The 23393-nt window shown below is 41.6% G+C and overlaps 1 protein-coding gene across 4 annotated transcripts in view; it reads right to left on the reverse strand.

Annotated features, from left to right (window-relative positions):
* The window catches only part of LOC126268013 (dual specificity calcium/calmodulin-dependent 3',5'-cyclic nucleotide phosphodiesterase 1-like), a 1575562-nt gene that overhangs the window by 259224 nt on the left and 1292945 nt on the right, over window positions 1–23393 (reverse strand). For all 4 annotated transcript variants that reach the window (XM_049973424.1, XM_049973426.1, XM_049973425.1 and 1 more), the window contains one exon: window positions 13100–13213. In XM_049973424.1, coding sequence (XP_049829381.1) covers window positions 13100–13213 — 114 coding nt within the window. The remainder of the gene's footprint in view (window positions 1–13099; window positions 13214–23393) is intronic.

Here is a 23393-nt window from a genome sequence, read left to right on the forward strand (position 1 = left end):
GGGGTAGTGGATGAAAAACAGCGCGAGCTCAGAGAATAAGGTTTCGTCTGCATCACTGTCATGGAGATCTGTCCGCATTACTTCACTCTCAAGGTCACCCCCTCCACCTGCCTTTCCTCCATGCTTCGTAAATCCAAGATGGCTGATCTAGCTTACTAATTGTACTTAAAAATATCAAGATGGTGGAATCGGCTTTTTACTATTTACTCATAAACAATTACGCTGAAGCATGCAGTGTCTACCCACAAAGCACGGTGGCCGGGAGACAAGTATTGAATTGAGGCCTGCGCCAAACCGTACTACGTCGCTGTGCAGCCGAGCCAATTGGGGCCACCACGGAGTGTGGTTAGCAGCAGACCCCGCTGAGGCCTCGCTCATCCCTGTTGCCACCAGAAGACGTGGGCTGTGTATTCTATATAAGACTCATCTGCAGGGAAGCAGCTAGTCCATCTAGCTAATTAGTATCAGGATAGCGTCATTTCTACTGTTATTACAAGCGGGCTTCCAGTGGTTCGAAACGTATGACTGCTGACATCCTGGCGTGACACCTGATAGTGGATGTGAAGCTGTAATGGAACTAGAGCATCCTCAGTAGAAAGAGAAGATGGTGTTCACCGCATGTTCACGATGCAAATAAACACAGATGACTAAAAATTAATCTTCTCCAGCAGACATCGCGTTAATGTCGTGTAACTGTCGGCAGCCTTGATAACGACCTCATTTTGGCGAGGAAGAGAGTCCACATGTATCTTCAGACATATGATATACATCTGAAGCCACTCATTCACGATTGGATCTCGAAGAACTAACATCTTGCGGGGAACTGGTTGCTATGTTTCATCCGTTCCAGATAGTCCTAGACATATTGTATGGTATTAAGACTGGGTGATTTAGAAGCTAGTCGATGTGCGGAAGGGTGCCAGAGAGTTTGTCAAACCAGGAATGTAAGCGTGCCGCCCTGCGAACAAGGTCGTTCTCATCTTGGAAGACGGCAATGACTGCCACATACTTATCATGGAGATGTGAAAGAAAAGGCAATAATTGGTCAATGAGAATGATGAAATAAACATCAGGGCTTCATGTTCACCGCGACTTGAATGACCGGACCTTAAGTATTTTCCGAAAAACACCCCCGAAAGCATCGCAGAATTACCTCCGGAGTGTTGTACACTCGTCACACATTAGGTGTTAAACGTCTCGTTGGGCCCTCAATCCACTCGACGCTAAGCATAATTTCAAAACAGGTAAAATTGCGATCTAGGGGACCTCATTACAAGCCTTAACTAAGCGACTGTCCAGTTTCTGTCTTGTTTGGCCAAATGAAGATTTATGTTATGCTGTGAGCAATGGCTTTATGTGAGATACCCGATTCCAAACGCCCGCTACATGCAGTTCGCTTGGCTCGGAAAATGGTTGAGACGGACCTACATTCACTGACAGTAGGAGGTCCTTTTGGGTTTGAAACCAATTATCAGTAACAAGGTTTGAGACTCGTATCTTGTCTGTGTCAGTTAGGATCTTTATATGACTACTGTTTTTACATAGTGTTGCATGGCTGCGAGTAGTAAATCATTCCTTATAGAAAAGTGGGACGGTCCACCTCATATATCAACGAGTAAAATGTCATTCACGGTGTGATGAAAGGCACATCAAACACGATAGCTTCTTTCAGACTTTCTGTTACATCTACAACTCGACCTATCTTACTTCGTTGATTCCATACAACCCCTCCTCTTCACCGTTATGACGTCTTTCCGCCCCGGGATGCCTGAGATAACGACCATGTGGCTTGAAGTGTGCTTATCAGTGTGAATGAATGGATGTGTGTGCTTCTGTATCTTTTCTCTTCCGAAGAAAGCTTTGGCCGAAAGATAAAAGTGTAACAGTTTTTCGTTTTGCCTGTCTGCAATTCATCGTGTCATCTTTACGCTGAGTAGCAATCTGTCCTTTTCCTTATTCACTGAAGCTCCAAAGAAACTGGTGTAGGCATGCGTATTCAAATACACACATATCTAAACAGGCAGAGTACAGCGCTGCGGTCGGCAACGCCTATATAAGACAACAAGTGTCTGACGCAGTTGTTAGATCGGTTACTGCTGCTACGATGGCAGGTTATTAAGATTTGAGTCTGAACGTCGTGCTATAGTCGGCGCACGAGCGATGGGACACAGCATCTCCGAGGTGACGATGAAGTGGGATTTTCCCGTACGACCATTTAATAAGTATGCCGTGAATATCAGGAATACGGTAAAACATCAAATTTCCGACGTTACTGCGGCCGGAAAAAGATCCTGCAAGAACGGGACCAACGGCGACTGAAGAGAATCGTTCAAAGTGACAGAAGTGCAACCCTTCCGCAAACTGCTGCAGATATCAATGCTGGGCCATCAGCAAGTGTCAGCGTGCGAAGCATTCAACGAAACATCATCAGTATGGGCTTTCAGAGCCGAGGGCTCACTCCTGTACCCTTGATGACTGCCCGTCAAAACCGACACTGGACTGTTGATGACTGGAAACATGTTGCCTGGTCGGACGAGTCACGTTTCAAATTTTACCGAGTAGATGGACGTGCACGGGTATGGAGACAACCTCTTGAATCCATGGACCCTGCATGTCAGCAGGGGACTGTTTAAGCTGGTGGAAGCTCTGTAATGGTGTGGGGCGTGTGCAGTTGGAGTGATATGGGACATTTAATACGTCTAGATACGACTCTGACAAGTGACACGTACGTAAGCATCCTGTCTGATCACCTGCATACATTCATGTCCATTGTGCATTCAGACGGCCTTGGGTAATTCCAGCAGGGCATTGCGACACCCTCACGTCAATTGCTACAGATTACCTCCAGGAACACTCTTCTGAGTTCAAACCCTTCCGCTTACCACCAAACACCCCAGACATGAACATCATTGAGCATATGTGGGATGACTTGCAATGTGCTGTTCAGAAGAGATCTCCACCCCCTCGTACTCTTAACCGATTTATGGGCAGCCCTGCAGAATTCATGGTGTCAGTTCTCTCCAGCACTACTTCAGACGTTAGCCGAGTCCATTCCCCGACGTGTTGCGGCGTTTCTGTGTGCTCGCGGGAGCCCTACACGTTATAGGGTCAGGTGTACCTGTTTCTTTGGGTCTTCAGTTTATCAAACTGCTGATAAGAAAAACAACTCGATGCTTTGTAACACAATCATCAGCGCAGATCTAACATAGGGAGCACAAACATGGAGTTTAAATGGAAGAACGCTAGTTAGAAGGATTTGAAAGCAAAGATTATGGGGACATATTAACAGAATCTTCCGGCGGTTCTTGGTAGAACAACATTATAATAAACGAAAAGCACCAGTTTGCGTTTGTTGTACAATATTACTGCTAACATTTAACTTCTTTGGTGATAAGACTCAGTAAATGTCTGAAGATGGCCTTTTAAGTCGAAAACCGGTTAGCAATAAAAGTAATATTGTAGAACATAAGCAAACTGGTGCTTTTAATTTATTATAGGGAAATCTTTGTTCCATACTGAAATAACGAATCGCGAAGCTAGGACAGAAGATCAAACTCCACTTGCTATCACAGCAAGCATAAACAATCAGGATAATAAATTCTGGAAGACTTCAATGGGCAGGCCATTTGATGAGAATGAAAGAGGATCAAGTTGTTTCAAGAATACTCTTGGAGAATTCACTTGGTAAGAGACCGAAGGGGAGACCAAGTAGTACATGGGTAAATGAAATTAAAACAATATGCAACAGAATTGGTGTAAAGAATTGACAGGAAGTAGCACAAAATAGAAGCATTTAGAGGCAACATGTGCGATCGGCACGAGAGCTTAAGAGTCCTTTAGAAGCCGAGATGAAGAAGAAGTGGCAATTTACCCTAAATAATGATTAAGTGTGAGGTCGTCCTCATGAGTGCTACAAGGAATCAAGTAAACTTCGGGGACACGATAAATCAATCAAATCTAAAGGCCGTAAATTCAATTAAATACCCAGGAATTACAATTACGAACAACCTAGATTGGAAAGAACAAATAGAAAATATTCTGGGGAAGGCGATCCGAAGACGCCCTTTATTGGCGGAACGCTTCGAAGATGCAGCAGATCTATTAAGGAGAGTACCTACATTACAATTGTTTACCGTGTTTTGGAGTACTGCTGAGAGAAATAGGATCCTTATCAGGTAGAATTAACGAAGTAAATCGGGAAAGTTCAAAGACGGGCAGCACGTTTTGTATTATCGAGAAGTAGGGGAGAGAGTGTCGTGAACATAATACAGGGTTTGGGGTGGTCTTTATTAAAACAAAAGCTTTTCTCGTTGCGGCAGGAGGTTCCCACGAAATTTCAATCACCATCTTTCTCCTCCGAATGTGTAAATATTTTGTTAATGGCGACCTACACAGGTAGAAACCATCATCATAATAAAATAAGGGAAAGATACACGTGTTGGTTTTTTCCGCACGCTGTTCCGGAGTGGAATAACAGAGAAACATTTTCAAGGTGGTTCGATGAACCCTCTGTCAGGCGCTTAAGTGTGATATGCAGAGCAGTCATGAAGATGTCGGAAGTGGTGTGAGATATGATTTGCAGTGAATATAGATGTACACTTTTTTTAGTCAGGAGGAATCCTTACGATTACGCACTGTGTATAAGGACACAGCTCGGAAAGAGAGATTTAAGTGGGGGTCGTAATTCAATAGTCCATGCCTCATTAGAGGACGGAGACAGCGAGGCTCTACATTCGCCGGGGCTGTCTGTTCAGGCAGAACCGTTTGTGCCTCCGCGCGTGACACGTGTTCCTGACAAGGCGTATTGCCGCACACAGATTCGCTCGCAGGTCCATTTCGCGTTGGCTGCCGCGTAATTGCCACGGCACGGCTGTTCGTGGCAGCCCTTCAGCCGCTCGGATTAATCTCGGACGTTTTTAAAGCTCGCAGTTTACGAGGCGGCACTTGTACTGCGCACTGTTGTTAAACTGCGCCGTCTGTGTGACGTTTATGCTTCCCGGAACACAAACTGCCCCAGAGTTCACATTCCTAGCCGGAAGACGAGACGCACTGAGCCCACCGTCAGCGTGTGCGTGCGTGCGTGTGTGTGTGTGTGTGTGTGTGTGTGTGTGTGTGTGTGTGTGTGTGTGAGAGAGAGAGAGAGGGGGATGGGAAGAGTGGGAGGAGGGGCACGGATGGATGTTCGGTACGATGTCCACATATAAGCGTGTGCATGTGTGTGTGTGTGTGTGTGTGTGTGTGTGTGAGAGAGAGAGAGAGAGAGAGAGAGAGAGAGAGAGACAGAGAGTGATGGAGGGGGCGGGACACCTCTCAGTGTTTGGTTTAGTTACTTGCGTGTTATCACGCACTATGATGTAGTGAAACTGGGCGATGTTTCACGCAGATTTTTAGTAAACATTACGATTCACCCATTTAGCACCTTTTACGGTACGGTACATTAATTTTTTCGTGCTACTTATTGGATCTGAGTTTTGTTATTTGTAACTTGCAAGTACACATGCATCAATATGAAATGCTTTGGTGGATTGTGCCTGCACTCAGATAATGTTAATTCAAGAATATTTCGTATATTTTGTCATTTCTATATGTGTTTCGTTCCTTTGGAAATTTTCTTATAATACATTCATAACTAATATTATTGCATCTAGAAATGTTTGAAAATGGTAAATCGAAAAGGTGTGTTGTAAATGAACATCTTTTATTTTAGTTAAATTGTTAATGTCGAGGCCACTAAAATAACTTTTAAGTAAGCTCCTTGCGTTAAAGCTTTTGCCTGGGGGAGTTGTAAGTGTGACCTCGTGTCGTTTGTGTGTGGTTGTGAAGTACAGCGATAATGTGAAAGAACTGAATACAACGTGGAAGATTCAAAATTAACAGCCTGGGCATTTCATTTAGTAATTGTATAATTTTAATTGGGACCCTGAAATCCTTGTGAAAAAATGGATCATCAAATCTGAAATCCTTTCCCAAAAATGGATAACCGAATCTGAAATCCTTTTGCAAAAATGGATCATCAAATCTACAGGGTGTACAGTCTCCTGGAAAACCTAAAAACCGTAGTAAAATGTTACGATTACCAATAGCGAACTGTGTCAATAACAAACAAAACAATGCTTGTTTATATATCGAAATGTGCTGTCAATTATGGAATATTATTTTTGAACGAGAGAAAAACTCTTCAGCTTTAAGTATATACATAGATAGTATTTGACCTTGTAATGTCATTTCATACCTCCCCCTCCGTGTGAATACAATTAAGTGGAACTAATTAATTACCGCTAGAATTCAAGTTTTGTCATTGGCCATCTGCCATTCTTTTGTTGTAATGGTGCATTCGCAGCCATTACGCGAAATATAATGAAGCACATGATTTTCGAGCTTCACCCACAGGGTAACAGGAAAAAATACTTTAAACATTTTTGATATCAAGAACAGAAAATACTTTTTCAGAAAAGTTTTCATTAAATATACACGACGAAAGCAAAGATAATAAATAATATTACGAAGCTCAAGCTTGCTTATGAGTACACTGACCGGGAAAATCTTGTTTTCACTGGGGTAAGTACTAGTCAAATCCTAATTACCAGTATAGAAGGTCAGTGTGTAACAAACAATTTACGTTACATTGAGAATAATAGTGCAGCTACGTAGGTGCCTCTCCCTGCAACAATATTTATTTATCGGACATTAACTATTGCAGTTTTAAACAAACCACGCATATTTTTGAGCTAGCCGTGTGTGTTGACAACATAAGTAAAGTGTTACACCCAAACCTAATACTTTACTCGGAATTATTTGCCCACGTAGCAACATTGATGATGGTTAGTGTATATTGTAACTGTTACTATGAGTGTGCGAAATATACGCGACGTTACGGCTTATAAATGCTCTCATCCACGATCCCAAACGTAAAAAACATGGCGAGAGAGAGGCGATATAAGGGCCAACAACGACAATGACTACTGATAGACAATCAACATGAGATACGTAGAAGAAATGTTCGGTTTTTAAAAACTCGGTTTCATTTCACAGATAATTTAACCGTTCCTCTTATTTCTTCTCTACGTACAAACGAAGTCACGGCAGATATTTCTGAGTAAATTCTTAAATAGTAATTCAATGTAATAAAATAAAAGTAGTAATATCTACAGCTATATAATTACAGTACATTCCATCAGCGAAAAATACGCCAACATGCTGAGCATTTACAAGACAATCTTAAGCTACTGTTTAAGATACGGAACGCGTTGGACAGTTTCATCGAGGCTTGGTACAAAGATGACTAATTACAGGGAGGATTTTGCTATGGGGGTCCTTAGTAACCCAATACGTGAGAATGAAGTGAGATAGTAGTTACATGTAAGCGTATCTATGGAATGTCTAGAAACATTTCGGAAATATTCGATCTGCCTATTTCACTCGTCTGCTTTGCTAGATGAAGTCATTTAAATGACAAACAAAAACCACTCATCGAAATCCAAAAAAAGTAAAATACGCGCCATAACAAGAATTAAATGTATTCTCATAACATTTCATTCGTTGGCTTTGCCAACTCACAACCAATAACCTTCCACCTAACCCAGACCATTTGTTACCGTATACTACAGAAAAATAGTATAGAAGCAAAGTAAATATTACGTGTGTGCTTTTCTCTCTGTACCTGCGCATACATGACGCCGCCCCGGCCCGGTGGCCGAGGGGTTCTAGGCGCTACAGTCTGGAACCGCGGGACTGCTACGGTCGCAGGTTCGAATCCTGCCTCGGGCATGGGTGTGTGTGATGTCCTTAGGTTAGTTAGGTTTAAGTAGTTCTAAGTTCTAGGGGACTGATGAACTAAGATGTTAAGTCCCATAGTGGTCAGAGCCATTTGAACCTTACATGACGCCAAACAACACTGCATCATCGCGTTATGATTCAAAATCAAGTTCAATACGAGTAAATTCAATCCGTCGACAATTTCGACCCAACATGGCGCCGTACATATATGAGTTATTAACTGCAAAAATAGCATGCTGGGGTAAGAAATCGTAGTGCACGTGGGAGTAAGGTGGGGGGAGGGGGTTATATAGCTCAAAGGGATAACACGGAAAAATACTCGAAAACGAACTAGTGTCGAATCCTTAGTTTGTGCATTTACTAGGCTGATTCGTGGCAGTCGGGATGAGTTTAATCCCTTGACGCCTTGGCTGACTCATTGAGGTGGGAAGCTGGCTGGTGAAAGTCCTGATGATAACTACCACGTAGAGGTGAGTGGAGGGTTTGTGATGGGAAAGGGGGGTTATGTGTACACTCTAATTGTGTAAGGGGTGGAGCAATTTTAACCAAACGTGGGAGTCAGTTCGCTATTTACCTGGAGAAACACAGGGGATAAGATATAATGTGATGACAGTGTAAAATAGTTGAAATTGAGTAAAAACATTGATGGATTCACAGCTTTCGAGGTCGCTGGACTAATTCGTGACAGTTCCCATGACTTTATATCGTAACTGGGTGAGCTCACGAATGGAAGTCCGTAAAATGTTTTGAATTTTTTAGAAACGTGTATGAATATGTAAAGCTTCCATAAGGAACTTAATACAATAAAATACTCCCAAGCCAGCATTTTCTGATTGTCTGGAATCGCCTATTCGTTTATTTAACCCAACCTATAATCTGATTATTTATTATAATGAAAATAGCAATTTAATGTAGGTGTAAGTTGAGACAGACACGAGTCTGATGGTTACGGCAGTTATATGGATGTTTTCACTAAGTCTCTGGGTTTGAGTGATTTCAATTACACACTTTTTCAATATTTTCAGCTAGAAATCACCCATGACTTGTGTTGCCAACTTTTCTAGAGAGGGGAATGATAAGCAAGTTTCTAAAAGTTCAAACTCTATGTCTTTATTTACTTATACTCGAATTATTCGGACTTCTGGTATTAAATATGGTTGATTTTACAAGATTAATAAGTGATGGTACATCATGAATTTATGTTTAAAAATGAACAATAACTTCTTTATTTATATTTGTTGAAGCTTTGACTCTCTTCTCATTGGGTTTCACCCATGACAGTCTGCCCCCGGTCAGCGCGACAGAATGTCAATCCTAAGGGCCCGGGTTCGATTCCCGGCTGGGTCGGAGATTTTCTTCGCTCAGGGACTGAGTGTTGTGTTGTCCTAATCATCATCATTCCATCACCAACAACGCACAAGTCACCGAAGTGGCGTCAAATCGAAAGACTCGCACGCGGCGAACGGTCTACCCGGCGGGAGGCCCTAGTCTCACGACACGACGACCCATGACCGATAATTCCCTTTCTGTCAATTCTGAGGTGATGTGAACAGAAAGCATATATGATGCATTTTTAACTGTTTTGTAACTTAATCACTTGTATTTTAAGCATATACAGTCACTTGTCGAAAGCATTTTTGCCACTAGAAATATTTTCGTAATTAATGTAGTTTGAGAACATGAGTCATCCTTGGAGATACTTCATATCGCACTGAATTTGTCTTCAGGATCACTTTTTTTCAGTCATATATTTACTGCCACTGAGCGTTTCGGCAGATCCAGACACGAGGTTCACTAGTAAGAAAACGCCTAGTCATGAACATTGGCAAGAAGCTGAATAAAAAACTGCTTATTAGCACTCAGTAAAAATCAATAACAGAGGCGACAGGCAGCAACAGAATGCAGTCAAATGATGATTTAACAATTCCAAAATGTTGTGCTTCGCGATGTATCTGTTCCGTAAACAATCTGTCAAATGACGGTCATTAATTGATCAGAAATGAAATTATACACAATGTGATCATTAGTATACGGGTGCCTGGCTGAAAATGACTTACAAGTTCGTGGCGCCCTCCATCGGTAACGCTGGAATTCAATATGGTGTTGGCCCACCCTTAGCCTTGATGACAGCTTCCACTCTCGCAGGCATACGTACAATCAGGTGCTGGATGGTTTCTTGGGGAATGGAAGCCCATTCTTCACGGAATGCTGCACTGAGAAGAAGTATCGATGTCGATTGGTGAGTCATGGCACGAGGTCGGCGTTCCAAAACATCCCAAAGGTGTTCTGTAGGATTCTGGTCAGGACACTGTACAGGCCAGTCCATAACAGGGATGTTATTGTCGTGTGACCAGTCCTCCACAGACCGTGAATTATGAACAGGTGCTCGATCGTATTGAAAGATGCAATCGCCATTTCCGAATTGCTCTTCAAGAGTGGGAAGCAAGAAGATGCTTAAAACATCAATGTAGGCCTGTGCTGTGATAGTGCCACGCAAAACAACAAGGGTGCGAGCCCTGTCCATGAAAAACACTACCACAATGTAACACCATCGTCTCCGAATTTTATTGTTGACATTACACACGCTGACAGATGAGGTTCACCGGGCATTCGCCATACCCGCTTCCTGAGATCGGCACATTGTCCACCGTGATTCGTCACTCCACGCAATGTTTTTCCACTGTTCAGTCGTCCAATGTTTACGCTCCTTGCACCAAGCGAGGCGTCGTTTGGTATTTACTGGCGTGATGTGTGGCTTATGAGCACCTCCCACCTCTCTATCATAGCACTTGCAGTGGATCCTGATGCAGTTTGGAATTCCTGTGTGATGGTCTGGATAGATGTCTGCTACGACCCTCTCCAATTGTTAGCGGTCTCTGTCAGTCAACAGACGAGGTCGGCCTGTATCCTTTTGTGCTGTACGTGTCCCTTCACGCGTCCACTTCACTGTAACATCGGAAACAGTCTACCTAGGGGTGTTTAGGAGTGTGGAACTGTCGCGTACAGACGTATGACGCAAGTGGCACCCAGTCACCTGAGCGCGTTCAAAGTCCGTGAATTTCGAGGAGCGCCCCATTCTGCTCTAATGACTACTGAGGTCGCTGATATGGTGTACCTGGCAGTAGATGGTAGCAAAATGCAGCTAATACGAAAATCGTATGTTTTTGGGGTTGCCCGGACACTTTTGATCACATGGTGTAGTCTAGAAAAACAGTTATTGGTGATTTTGGAGACGTCATTATTGGAGAGTGGGGGGGGGGGGGGGAGGGGGTGCGTGTTGAGGTGGAAGAACAATTTGCAAAGAGTCAAATGGGACAAGATCTTACTGACTGAGGGACAAAAAGGCGTATTTCAAGGAAGTAGGCTAAGAACCAAGACACAGATAGTAGTTACGAAAGCAAGTGAATCGTGAGACAAGGATGCTGTCTGTCAACTGATCTATTCAATACATTCTTAGCGGAGATTATGTTTTCATGGAATAGTTGGTGACAAAACTGGCTATTAAGTGTGGCGTTTGTGTATATCGACTTTCTAAATATGCTTAATTCAGGTATATCTTTGATTTACGCGTATCGTGCGATAAAAAAAAATACACCTATAGTAGTATAAGTATTCATTTACATGATTCAAAGAACGCATAAACTTCTGCTTAGTGAAGACAAAAGAAAGAAATAATTGGATATTCTTCACAACAAAATTAAATCATGGTTTAAAGTAAAAAAAAAATTAAAGTACATGTAGATGACATACAAGGGTACTTCTTCAGATAAAACTGTTAAATGTTTTAAAAAGTATCGTCTAAAATTCCCTTCCCGGACAGCTAACAGGCGCTTAAGGTGCTACGTAAGAGTTAACAAGATCGTAAACTTAAAAGCTATGGTATATACCGAATACAGATTTCGAGACACAATACATAGGTCAAACCGGAAGAAGGTTTTGCGCTAGATATAGAAAGTACACCCGAACACATGGAATCACAACCACGACCAGTCCCGACTATAACTTAAGAACATACCACTCGGCTCCAAAGGGAAACCTAATGAATTTGTTAGAAGAAACAGAAATTTTTAGTATGAAAAAATAAAAAATCTCGATTTCATTTTTTACAAACAGCGGTATTTTAATCACAACTTCATTCATAATAATCGAAGTTTCGCTATGCCAGTGATCGAATCATTAAGCTTAAAACAAGAGTTATCTATGAAGTCAAATGTTATCTGTTTCCAATTTTAGTTCACCCAATGTTTTTGCAAATAAAATCAAATACGACTAGTCTTCTTCTTACTGCTAAGACTGTAAGGTCCTGTGTCTTTTATTATAGGTAATTTGGTGTGAATAATAAGAGTAATTAAGCTTAACTATGTTTTCATTTATTAATAATATCGTTAAATCCTTCTGCTAATAGTAAATGAAGTTTATATCTATATCTCAGCCAGATAAATAAGTTGGAAGTGGTTGGTTTGGTGACGCAACGGTTGCGTGCCATCAACACGCTTTCGTTTGTGCGATTTCACTTTCATAATTTGAGCCTGGTATCTAATGTTCTTTACGAAGTCCGATCATCACTATTACTATCACGCAAACCATTTATTGTACTGAAACTTAACATTATCAAGGGCCTCTGTCACCAAACCTTATCACTCGTCAACAACGGCTTCTCTGCCTGATGAAACTAACATATAATTTCACATGTATTAATTAATCTGCAGACACTTCGACGAAACAGGAGAGCTTTTAGCTGCATCAATTGATTTCGAAGCATACGATTCTCTATGTGATTATTTTTATCTCTTGCTGTCGTCAATGTGATGCGGGCTTATTTCGCATACATTTTACTTTGAATTCTAAACGTTTATAAAATCCACCCAGGTGCGGATATGAGGTAGCATTACAAATGATATGCACATTAAATAGTTCCTTTTCGCACGGTGGATCATACTGCTATTTTTCACCTGCCGTCTGTCTTACTAAAGGCGAAGTATGCCCCTTTTCTTTTAGAATTTGCGCTAGATGGCCTTTTTTTGCTTCATCTGAAACTGTTCTGACTAAGCTGCATCTAACTGTGTGAATGCACAGAGGAATCCATTCATACGTAACTAATCTGTGTATATTTGCGATAACAGTTAACAAAAGCGTCACTGCAGTATGTTGGTTTACTGTATCAGGTTGCACCTATAAAAAGCGTTAAGTCGAATAAGGGGGGAAAAATTGCATCAGTTTCAGACACAACTATACAGATACACAGATAGAGACGCATATGTGTGCTTAATACACCTAAGTGGTAGTGAGAGGTGCCGTGAAGCAACGTAATTAGAGTACTTACTTGGTTTCATCGATGAATACCGCTTCGAGGACGCGTGCCGCATAATGGAGGTTCTTCTGCAAGATTTCCGCGGAAATCTCCCCCCTCTGCAACTGCCGCAACAGGCAGCGTAGCCTGCCAACAGACAAAACACAAGCGAACATTGTCAGAACTGTTGCAGAAGCGCTGCAGTGGGTTATTGCGTACAGTATTAAGCAAATAAACATATAAAGAAACATTCAAGATGATTAATCTCTGTCATCCGTTAATCATAACTAATCGTTTCCTTGTGAAATGAACATGTAATTGAGAGCACATTTCTGTGACTTCAGGATTTTTAACACATTATCTTCGTTAAATAGAGTTACTATTGAAACAACCGTAGAATCGTACAAATAGTTTGTACTTTGGAAATGGGTTGGAGTCCACCCTCAGTTCGATTTGCATGCAACTTCATTGCGAAAGAGAATGAAAATTTAGTGCGACATATTGATGATTTATTTGCTTATGTGTCTTTAAGTGATTTAAAGAGCTGTACTGAGTGCACGTTATGCAAAAAAGGTGCACACACAAGAGACCAAAGCATAGAGATGAAAGTAGCCGCCGTTAATACGTTGCCCACTGGAAATGCATGCAGTAAGAAAACCGGCTGACGCAACAAGGGACAAACGGTTTCGAGGTCTACTTACGGTAGTAAATGTTATACGGTTGTGGAAATCAGTATAAAGACACTCACTGTCCAGTTGTGTTATTGCATTGTTAGTACTTTGTCCAACCTTCGTTCTTCGTTATTACCTCAGAAATCCTCTTCTGCATTGATTTTGTTAGTGTTTGTAGTTGTTGCAGTGAAACTGTCGCCCAGTCTTCCCGTACCACTCTTTTCAGATCACATACGACCCTTGCAAGTATACCACGAAGATTTTCGAAGGGGTTCATAATCGGGCTACGTGCAGGCCATGGCAAGACATCGATATCTTTATGTTCGAACCACTTTTTGGTTCTAGTAGAATCATACACAGATGCGGATTATGTTGTTGAAACATTAGACTTTCGTCCCGTAGATCTTCATAAATTCTATTCAGTTCCGTTTCTAGCACACAGAGTTCATCCTAGCGTTCAGCCAAGGAATGCGTGATTTACCTTCAGCGCACAAGGCTGCCCATATCATAACGCTTCCGCCACCAAAGTTTCTCGTCATTCTTACATGCTCCTCTGTCCTTAGATCATGCCAGTAATATTGAAATCCATCCTGCCCGTCTAAATTTAACTTTTTCTCATCACCGAAGATTACTTAATCCCATTCTGGAATCCTTGACATACGTCTTTCATCAAACTACGATGTACCTTTTTTATGTTTGGGTGTTAATGTGGGTTTCTGCTGTTATTTCATGAATCCAAGACGTATGTCATGTTACAAAATTTGTCACACACGTCTGACAGCTACTGGAAACTGTAAATCAGTAACGAGTTGGGTGTAATAACTGATTGTGGCCCTTGCTTTGCGAAAGAGTAGCCCTGTCTCTGCTTCTGGTAATTTTCTACTTTACCCATATTTCCCGTTCTGTCATCATAATGCACCCAGTCCAGTCCTTGAACAATTCACCTTCTTGGTAATTTGACAATTGAAGAGTCTCATTCCCTTGTACGTATCGATTTTCTGCTTTTTCATGAAATGATAACTGTTTTCCGCGTGGCATTGTCACAGTGGTGGTTTATGTACACAACATTCACTGTCATTATTGGTTTTTGTTTCCTCTCTGCAGTAAAGGCACGTATGCACACACACTGCACGGAACTGACTCTCTTTGTGCCGAGTTCCAACCTTTACCAGCTGAAAGGTTAATGTCTTGTACCACTGATATCGATACCATTTGACTACGTTTGTCGGTATAGTGGATTAGATACTGTAGCATATACATTGTGTACAATTATTGCAACCGAAAACTTTGATTTTCTTTCAAATATCCACGCCTTTATACTGATTTCCACTACTGTATGCTGGAATAAATTGAAAGAGAAGAACGTAAATACAACGAAACATAAAAGTTCGTATAGGTTACGGCATTTTCTAGCTGCACGCATTGGAATGCTTGTTACCATCACGTGGTTACATCCGAAAAAAACATTATTCAGGTTGTCCCATTTATCTTGACCACCCTAAGTAACTGTTTGTGCAGATGAAAATTACAAAATGTTTCAAATACATGTTCTTTAGCCGTCAGGGGGACATCAATCAGCATGACTGCTTTCGTTCTAGCTTTGTTATTTACAAATATATAACAGAGGTATGACTTTTTGAAATGGCACCCTGAATTTTTTATTCGGTAATTCAATTCCTCTCCTAAAGACCTATTCAAAAATGCATCACAGTGTACCATTCATAGAAACACAACGTTATTAATTACATAACACAACATTGAGTCTGAGCCCGGGATCAGAAACTCGTCCACTGGCTGGAGTTGTCAGAAAACAAATGATGTGTTATGTAATTAATAACGTTGTGTTTCAGTGAATGGTACTCTGTGATACATTTCTGAATAGGTCTTTAGGAGAGGAAATGAACTACCGAATAAAAATAAAGGGCGTCATTTAAAAAACTCGTACTGCTCTTCATATCTTTGTAAAAAACAAAACTACAACGAAGGAAATCATGCTGATTGATGTTCCCCTGACGGCTAAAGGACATTTGCTCGAAAGATTTTATAACTTGCATCTGAGAAACAGTTATTTAGGGCGGTCAATATAAATCGGACACCCTGTATAACATGATCACTCCAGTCATTACTAAAATTGAAGGTTAGCATTTTCTTCTCCTCACTCCTTCAATGTGTAACTATGTGATGCTTTGATTTAGAGTTCTGAATGTTCTAGAATATTAGTGCATTTATACTAAAGAAAATTTTTTAGTAGATGCGCACTATATCAGCGAGGACATCCTTTGGTTACGGGAGTGGACGCCACATAGTGTTCACGTTTTTAATAATTTTATAATCGCAATTATGGGAAAAGGGAAACGAAAGAAATGTTGGTGCGCTCTGGTGACTTTCTTTTAATGTTTCGTGTCTGTTTTGCCCTGACGGTGGTATCGGTTCACTGATAGCCGAATAGTTGCAATTAGTACGACAAGGAAATAAGAACTCTAGTCGAAATTTGCAATGGCTTTAAACGGCTTTGGAAAGTTGTTCCGTACAACAAATGCTGAAGTCTGGCGTTGCAAATAAAGATGTTATTGTGTGCGGGACCTTTCGTTTTTCAGTGGTTTCGCAAGGAACGTAATTTTATGCTGCCTTAGTCGGGGTGATAAAAAGATGTGCGGAAAGATGCATGCTTGACATTTAGTCCTTCTGCTTTGGTGCCATGCACAATTATATTTGGGGAAGTGTGTTGCTTTCTGAAGCCACTACTCTTTCAAATAAATACAAGTTCATTTCAAATGATAGTTCAGCTCCTTGCTGGGCTACCGTAACGCATACTTGCCAGAGTAAAGTAACTGATGTTCTCTAACCATTTTTCTAACGCAGAAGGCGCTCGTGTGCTCATTTTGTAGCTACAAACAAGCAGCCAGGTGTCGCACAGCTCCGATCCACGAGTAAGCGTAGGGCTACGAAGTTTGCAAACACATTATCAAAATGGCTCTGAGCACTATGGGACTTAACTTCTGAGGTCATCAGTCCCCTAGAACTTAGAACTACTTAAACCTAACTAACCTAAGGACATCACACACATCCATGCCCGAGGCAGGATTCGAACCTGCGACCGTAGCGGTCGCGCGGTTCCAGACTGAAGCGCCTAGAACCGCTCGGCCACCAGGCCGGCAACACATTATCAAGCTACCAGAAAAAGGAAGAAGGTGTGTTCCCAGTTCGACATCTACATGCTTGTAACTTCCACTCCCCCACATAACTTATTACTTGGATAACACGGCTCCGCATCGTCGGTCCCTAACTTGTACCAGTACAATGGCGTCGACCTTCTGGTAGCTGATTCCATCACTAGAATTTGCTCCCGAAGGCGAGATATTAGTGGCCTACAGTTCTTTATTACCAAAGTGTGCCACATTACTCTGGGTTAAACGACGAACTCCTTTTCAGCGTCTCTAAGAGTAAGGGCGCCAACGGCCTTGCCGCAGTGGTAACAACCACTCCCGTCAGATCACCGAAGTTAAACGCTGTCGCGCTGGGCTAGCACTTGGATGCGTCGCCACCCGGTCTGGCGAGCGCTGTTGGCAAGCGGGGTGCACTCATCCCCAGTGAGACAAACAGAGGAGCTACTTGTTTGAGAAGTACCGGCTCCGGTCTTGTAAACTGACATCCGACCGGGAGAGCAGTGTGCTGACCACATGCCGCTCCATATACTCATTCAGTGACGCTGGTGGACGAGGACGACACGGCGGCCGGTCGGTACCGTTGGGCCTTAATGGCCTGTTCGGGCGGAGTTTAGTTTTTTAAAGTTTAAAGGCCCTTGATATTGTTGGTGGTTATCCGTCAGTTGGCTGGGCGTCTCTCACTCCGGTAATCATTCATAACTACAGCAACACATTACTTTATTTCACAATTTCTGATAACATTCCTGCTGAACGAGTTATTTTGAGAGTTGTGGCCCATATGTACGACATTGTGGAAGTACAAGTTTAACTGTGGCTACAAATATCGTGACAGGTAAGTCACGATGACACGGTGGCAAATAATTAGGAATGTGTTTCAAATGTTAAAAAATTTACCTGTTCATAATTATTGTTCATACAGGTTAAAAAGTTAACTGCTTGGCGTACAGGGCTACAGCCAGCATAAGCGTCTTCTTGATTTTGAGAAAAACCGTTCTTTGCTAAATGTTTCATTACTGAAGGTCCCATGATCCGACAATGAGAACCTGCTCTACCAAGCAGTTATGGGGAAACTTTCTGTTCGGAATCAGAATGATGGAGCGATTAGTAATTTTTATTTTCATATCAAGAGGTATTTCAAGAGACGGAAACGATCTAATGCTTTTTAAAATAGTTTATGAGCGACAGTTATTCGAACAATTATCCTTCGATGACAAAACTTTTTTTCCTTGTCGAAGTGAAGTATTCTAGTAAAGAAAGACTGCTTGCCAGAAGAAGCTTACGAACCCAGTTCGTTTCCGTGAAAGGAAAAATTGAGACTTTGGGTAGCAGTTCGGTGCAAAGTTTTAAGTTGGCAGTGATGCACAGCAGTCGTCTGGATGGTAGTTCTGCATGATTATATCATGGGACAGTCACTCTTTGTTTCCATTTTTTTTTAGATGATACAAATGTTATTCCTAAGCTTAGCAAAGAAGCATCAACAAGTAAAATACTAAGCGATACCATCATTAAAGTTATTAGCTCCTTTTGAGCATCTGAGGTGGATTGCTCATATAGCTTTTACTGCAGAAAATGCCTCATTTCGAGCAATGTAGTTTTCCCACAAAATATACAAGATACAATATATACTGTTTAGCTAATGCTATTTTGTCTAAAACTGACATGGATTAGACCGTGGCTGTGTACAATTAATGTAGGTTAATTCTTACAGAGAAGAAAACAGCAACCAGCCACTACTAACACTGCTATTACCTAAATAAATAGCAGTGTTAATAGTGGCTGGCTGCTGTTTTCTTCACTGTAAGAATTAACCTACATTAACTGTTTAGCTAATTTTACCATAAGAATAACTGCCAACGCTGAAGATACAGAGAACATAAAGTTAACAAATACTGGACAGTTTCATTCGCTGATGTACTGCAGGGAAAATCTTGCTGGGGTACCTCCTCTGTGAGCTACAAAGTATCAATTGCACAAAAACTAATCAGAATTGTATTTAGGGTTCACACATTTTTGAGCTTTCTCTGGGATAATGGGTTAGATTTTTCCAGAAACGAAGTTAAAAATAGATTCAACCCTTGATTCCGGTCAAAAGCTTTGGGAGATTTGCCTTGATTATCAAGCCAATTTCGGATCTGGAAATCCGATCCTAAGTATTCCAAGATGGGAATCCAACTCCCCCCTACCGCATCCTAGTGGGATATTTAGCTGAAAAGAACAAAGTTCTACAAAATCCCGCTTAACTCTCGTAAGCAGCGAATGAAATACATAGGCCTATGTACAAAAAATATTTTTGTACAGAAAACTGGTGAAATTTAGTGTCTATAGTCAATTGCAGTTTCAGAGTAATGGAGATATTCACAAATAAAATACTAGATGAAAAATTAATCAGCACAACCCTGCAGTGAATCTAATTTCGCCACAAAAAGGGGTGAAACACACAGGTATAAAACGCTGACAATTTGCCAATGGAGATAAAACGTCAGAGAGATAGCGAAAATGTTTTCAAATGCACGAGCATATTAAAATGGTTTCTCCATAATAATTACCTTTATACGACAAAGAAAGGAGTGACTAGAAATAAGTAGTCGATTAAAAGTCTGAAAATGTGTGACCTGAGCTCCCAGTTGGTGCACATCGACAGCACAGAAAGATACGTATATAGCTTCTTTTTTGTGTTTACTTCGTAGATTCTTACTTACATTGCGTGTGAGTTTCGTATAGGAGGTGTAATTTCGAGTTTTAGTTACTGTAATCGTAAATTCAGGCAGATTGTAGCGCAGTCATTAGGCATTTGTACAGGTTAGTTCATAGATTCTTTGCATATTTCCCTTGTGTTATCTAGGCACAGACTCGTGTTTCAGTAACTGTTGTTCAACATCGATTAGAATGGACAGGGACTGTGATTGCAGTATTCGGATGAAGGCTGAGATGGCACCCCTTCGCTCACAGCTGCAGGTGGCGCTGACTTCAGTCGCGCAACTTGACGCTGTTGCCAATGGGCACCACTGTGGGGAGCCGGACTTGGGTATCACGGGGATGTCAACCTCGTCCCGTCTGTCCCGAGATCGGTCTGCCGCTGTAGTTACCCCGGTTGCTGCTCGCAGTGGGTCTGAGCCCTAGCCTGTCGTTGATTAGGAGGTCGTTCCAAGGCGTGGCAGGCAGCGAAAGACATCCCTGGAGGCTGATCAGAAAGCCTCCCCGTTGCGTTTGACAAACAGGTTTCAGGTACTGTCTCTGGCTGAGCCAGATGAAGCTGCCTGCCCTGTTTCAGAGGATTATTCTCAGCCTTCAAGGTCCGGGCAATCGCAGAGGGTGGGCTTATTGGTATTTGGGAGCTCCAATGTTAGGTGCGAAGTTCAAAAGAACGCGAAATACCGAAGATTGGCTAAAATTTACAGACGCGCGAAATTTGGCACGGACTTCAGTGCGAGATGCCTTTAATAGGTTCCACAACGAAACATTGTCTCGAAATTTGGTAGAAAATCCGAAGAAATTCTGGTCGTATTGTAAAATACACAAGCGGCAAGACGCAGTCAATACCTTCGCTGCGCAGTGCCGATGGTACTGATACCAACGACTGTGTCGCTAAAGCGGAGTTATTGAAGGCAGTTTTCCGAAATTCCTTCACCAGGGAAGACGAATGGACTATTCCAGAATTTGAAAGATGAACAGCTGCTAGCATGAGTTTCTTAGAAGTAGATACCTTAGGGGTTGTGAAGCAACTCAAATCGCTTGATACGGGCAAGTCTTCAGGTCCAGATTGTATACAGATTAGGTTCCTTTCAGATTACGCTGATACAATAGCTCCCTGCTTAGCAATCATATACAACCGCTCGCTCACCGATAGATCTGTACCTACAGATTGGAAAATTACGCAGGTTGCACCAGTGTTAAAGAAGGGTAGTAGGAGTAATCCATCGAACTACAGACCTATATCATTGACGTCGGTTCGCAGTAGGGTTTTGGAGCATATACTGTATTCAAACATTATGACTCGCCTCGAAGGGAACGATCTATTGATACGTAATCAGCATGGTTTCAGAACACATCGTTCTTGTGCAACGCAGCTAGCTCTTTATTCGCACGAAGTAATGGCCGCTATCGACAGAGGATCTCAAGTTGATTCCGTATTTCTAGATTTCCGGAAAGCTTTTGACACAGTTCTTCACAAGCGACTTCTAATCAAGCTGTGGGCCTATGGGGTATCGTCTCAGTTGTGCGACTGGATTCTTTATTTCCCGTCAGGAAGGTCGCTGTTCGTAGGAATAGACGGCAAATCATCGAGTAAGACTGAAGTGATATCAGGTGGTCCCCAGGGAAGCGTCCTGGGACCTCTGCTGTTCCTGATCTATATAAATGACCTGGGTGACAATCTGAGCAGTTCTCTTAGACTGTTCGCAGATGATGCTGTAATTTACCATCTAGTAAGGTCATCCGAAGACCAGTATCAGCTGCAAAGCGATTTAGAAAAGTTTGCTGTATGGTGTGTCAGGTGGCAGTTGACGCTAAATAACGAAAAGTGTGAGATGATCCACATGAGTTCCAAAAGAAATCCGTTGGAATTCGATTACTCGATAAATAGTACAATTCTCAAGGCTGTCAATTCAACTAAGTACCTGGGTGTTAAAATTACGAACAACTTCAGTTGGAAGGACCACATAGATAATATTGTCGGGAAGGCGAGCCAAAGGTTGCGTTTCATTGGCAGGACACTTAGAAGATGCAACAAGTCCACTAAAGAGACAGCTTACACTACACTCGTTCGTCCTCTGTTAGAATATTGCTGCGCGGTGTGGGATCCTTACCAGGTGGGATTGACGGAGGACATCGAAAGTGTTTTGTATTATTACGTAACAGGGGAGAGAGTGTGGCAGATATGATACGCGTGTTGGGATGGAAGTCATTAAAGCAAAGACGTTTTACGTCGCGGCGAGATCTATTTACGAAATTTCAGTCACCAACTTTCTCTTCCGAATGCGAAAATATTTTGTTGAGCCCAACCTACATAGGTAGGAATGATCATCAAAATAAAATAAGAGAAATCAGAGCTCGAACAGAAGGTTTAGGTGTTCGTTTTTCCCGCGCGCTGTTCGGGAGTGGAATGGTAGAGAGATGGTATGAATGTGGTTCGATGAACTCTCTGCCAAGCACTTAAATGTGAAATGGTCATCAATAGCCATACAGATATTTTTTTAAAATGTCTGTGCTATGTTCTTGTTCATCTGAGTGTTAACGTTTATCGTGAATATGATGTACGAAACGTATAAATAATTCACTGAGTCAATAATATGATGTACAATATCATTGAGACCCAAAATGGCAAACAATAGAATCATGTATCAAGTGAATATAAAAAGTAAAGAAATGAATTCCATCTTTAAATGTTGTTCACAAATAACTGACAACCATTTATCAGCTAAGAAGGAATCTTAAGACTTGTGGTTACGGACTATAACTGATTATTTTTAGCCCACCAAACGACAATATTCCTGAATGAAAGTGAAGGAAGTACGCTTAAATTTTAATATGTGGTGTTAACAGGCAGAGTCAGCTACCAATTTTCGAAACGATCACAACAATTATGTAACTTAAAGTTTCAATAAGCTCCTCTTGCGAATCTGTATACTTACAGTTATAGCTCATCTGCAGCTGGGATCTTAATTCCAGTGATAAATTGACATGCTGAATCACATAATTTGGAAACGAATTTAACTGTATGCACTATGTTAACACTGGTTATAAACCTTTTTCTCTACTCGTAACTTGCTACTTTAGTATAATTCAGTCATTCTGCATGTTTAATTGTTATTACATGAACAATTAATTTCAATTGCTTATGTATTTCTCGTTCAGAACAGACGCTTGAAAATGCATGTCGTTAGGAAAGCAGCAAACGGACTCTACAGTTTGAATTGTTAACCAAATATTGATTTCAACCTAAATTCAACTGTGTATTCAGAGCACATTTGGTGAAATGTATCGCCGGTATCATTAAAATTTATGCTCTGTTCTGACGCCCTTATCCAATATTTAACTGCATTTTCATTTCGTTTTTTGGTGATCTACCGAGCCCAAAGCACAGTTTCGAGGCATTGTAATTTATACACTGCTTGACATTAAAAATTAAGCACACAGAAAATGCGATCGGATTTCAGTGTAACTTGGAACACGTAAACTCCATCGGTGGATGTGTATATGATTATAAAATTGCAGTTCTCTGTGATATGCAGAACGGTCACCAGAGTGCATTAGTGCGGTTCGTGTTAAGTAATGTTACGAGGCCTGGTGGGATGTATAAGGGGCGTGAACAGCATAAGATGTTGAGTGATCACTGTGAAGGAAACGGAGTTGCCTCTTCTAGAGCGAGGCAGCGTTATCAACACCTGCCAGAGCTTCAAATGGGGGTCTCCATTTGACCGGCATGTCGAATCCTGCAATACCCAGATTTGAGGGGCATTAGAATGTGAGAGTGGCCAGTTGTTGGACTGC

Source organism: Schistocerca gregaria, chromosome 4 (assembly GCF_023897955.1).
Source record: "Schistocerca gregaria isolate iqSchGreg1 chromosome 4, iqSchGreg1.2, whole genome shotgun sequence".
NCBI lineage: Eukaryota > Metazoa > Arthropoda > Insecta > Orthoptera > Acrididae > Schistocerca > Schistocerca gregaria.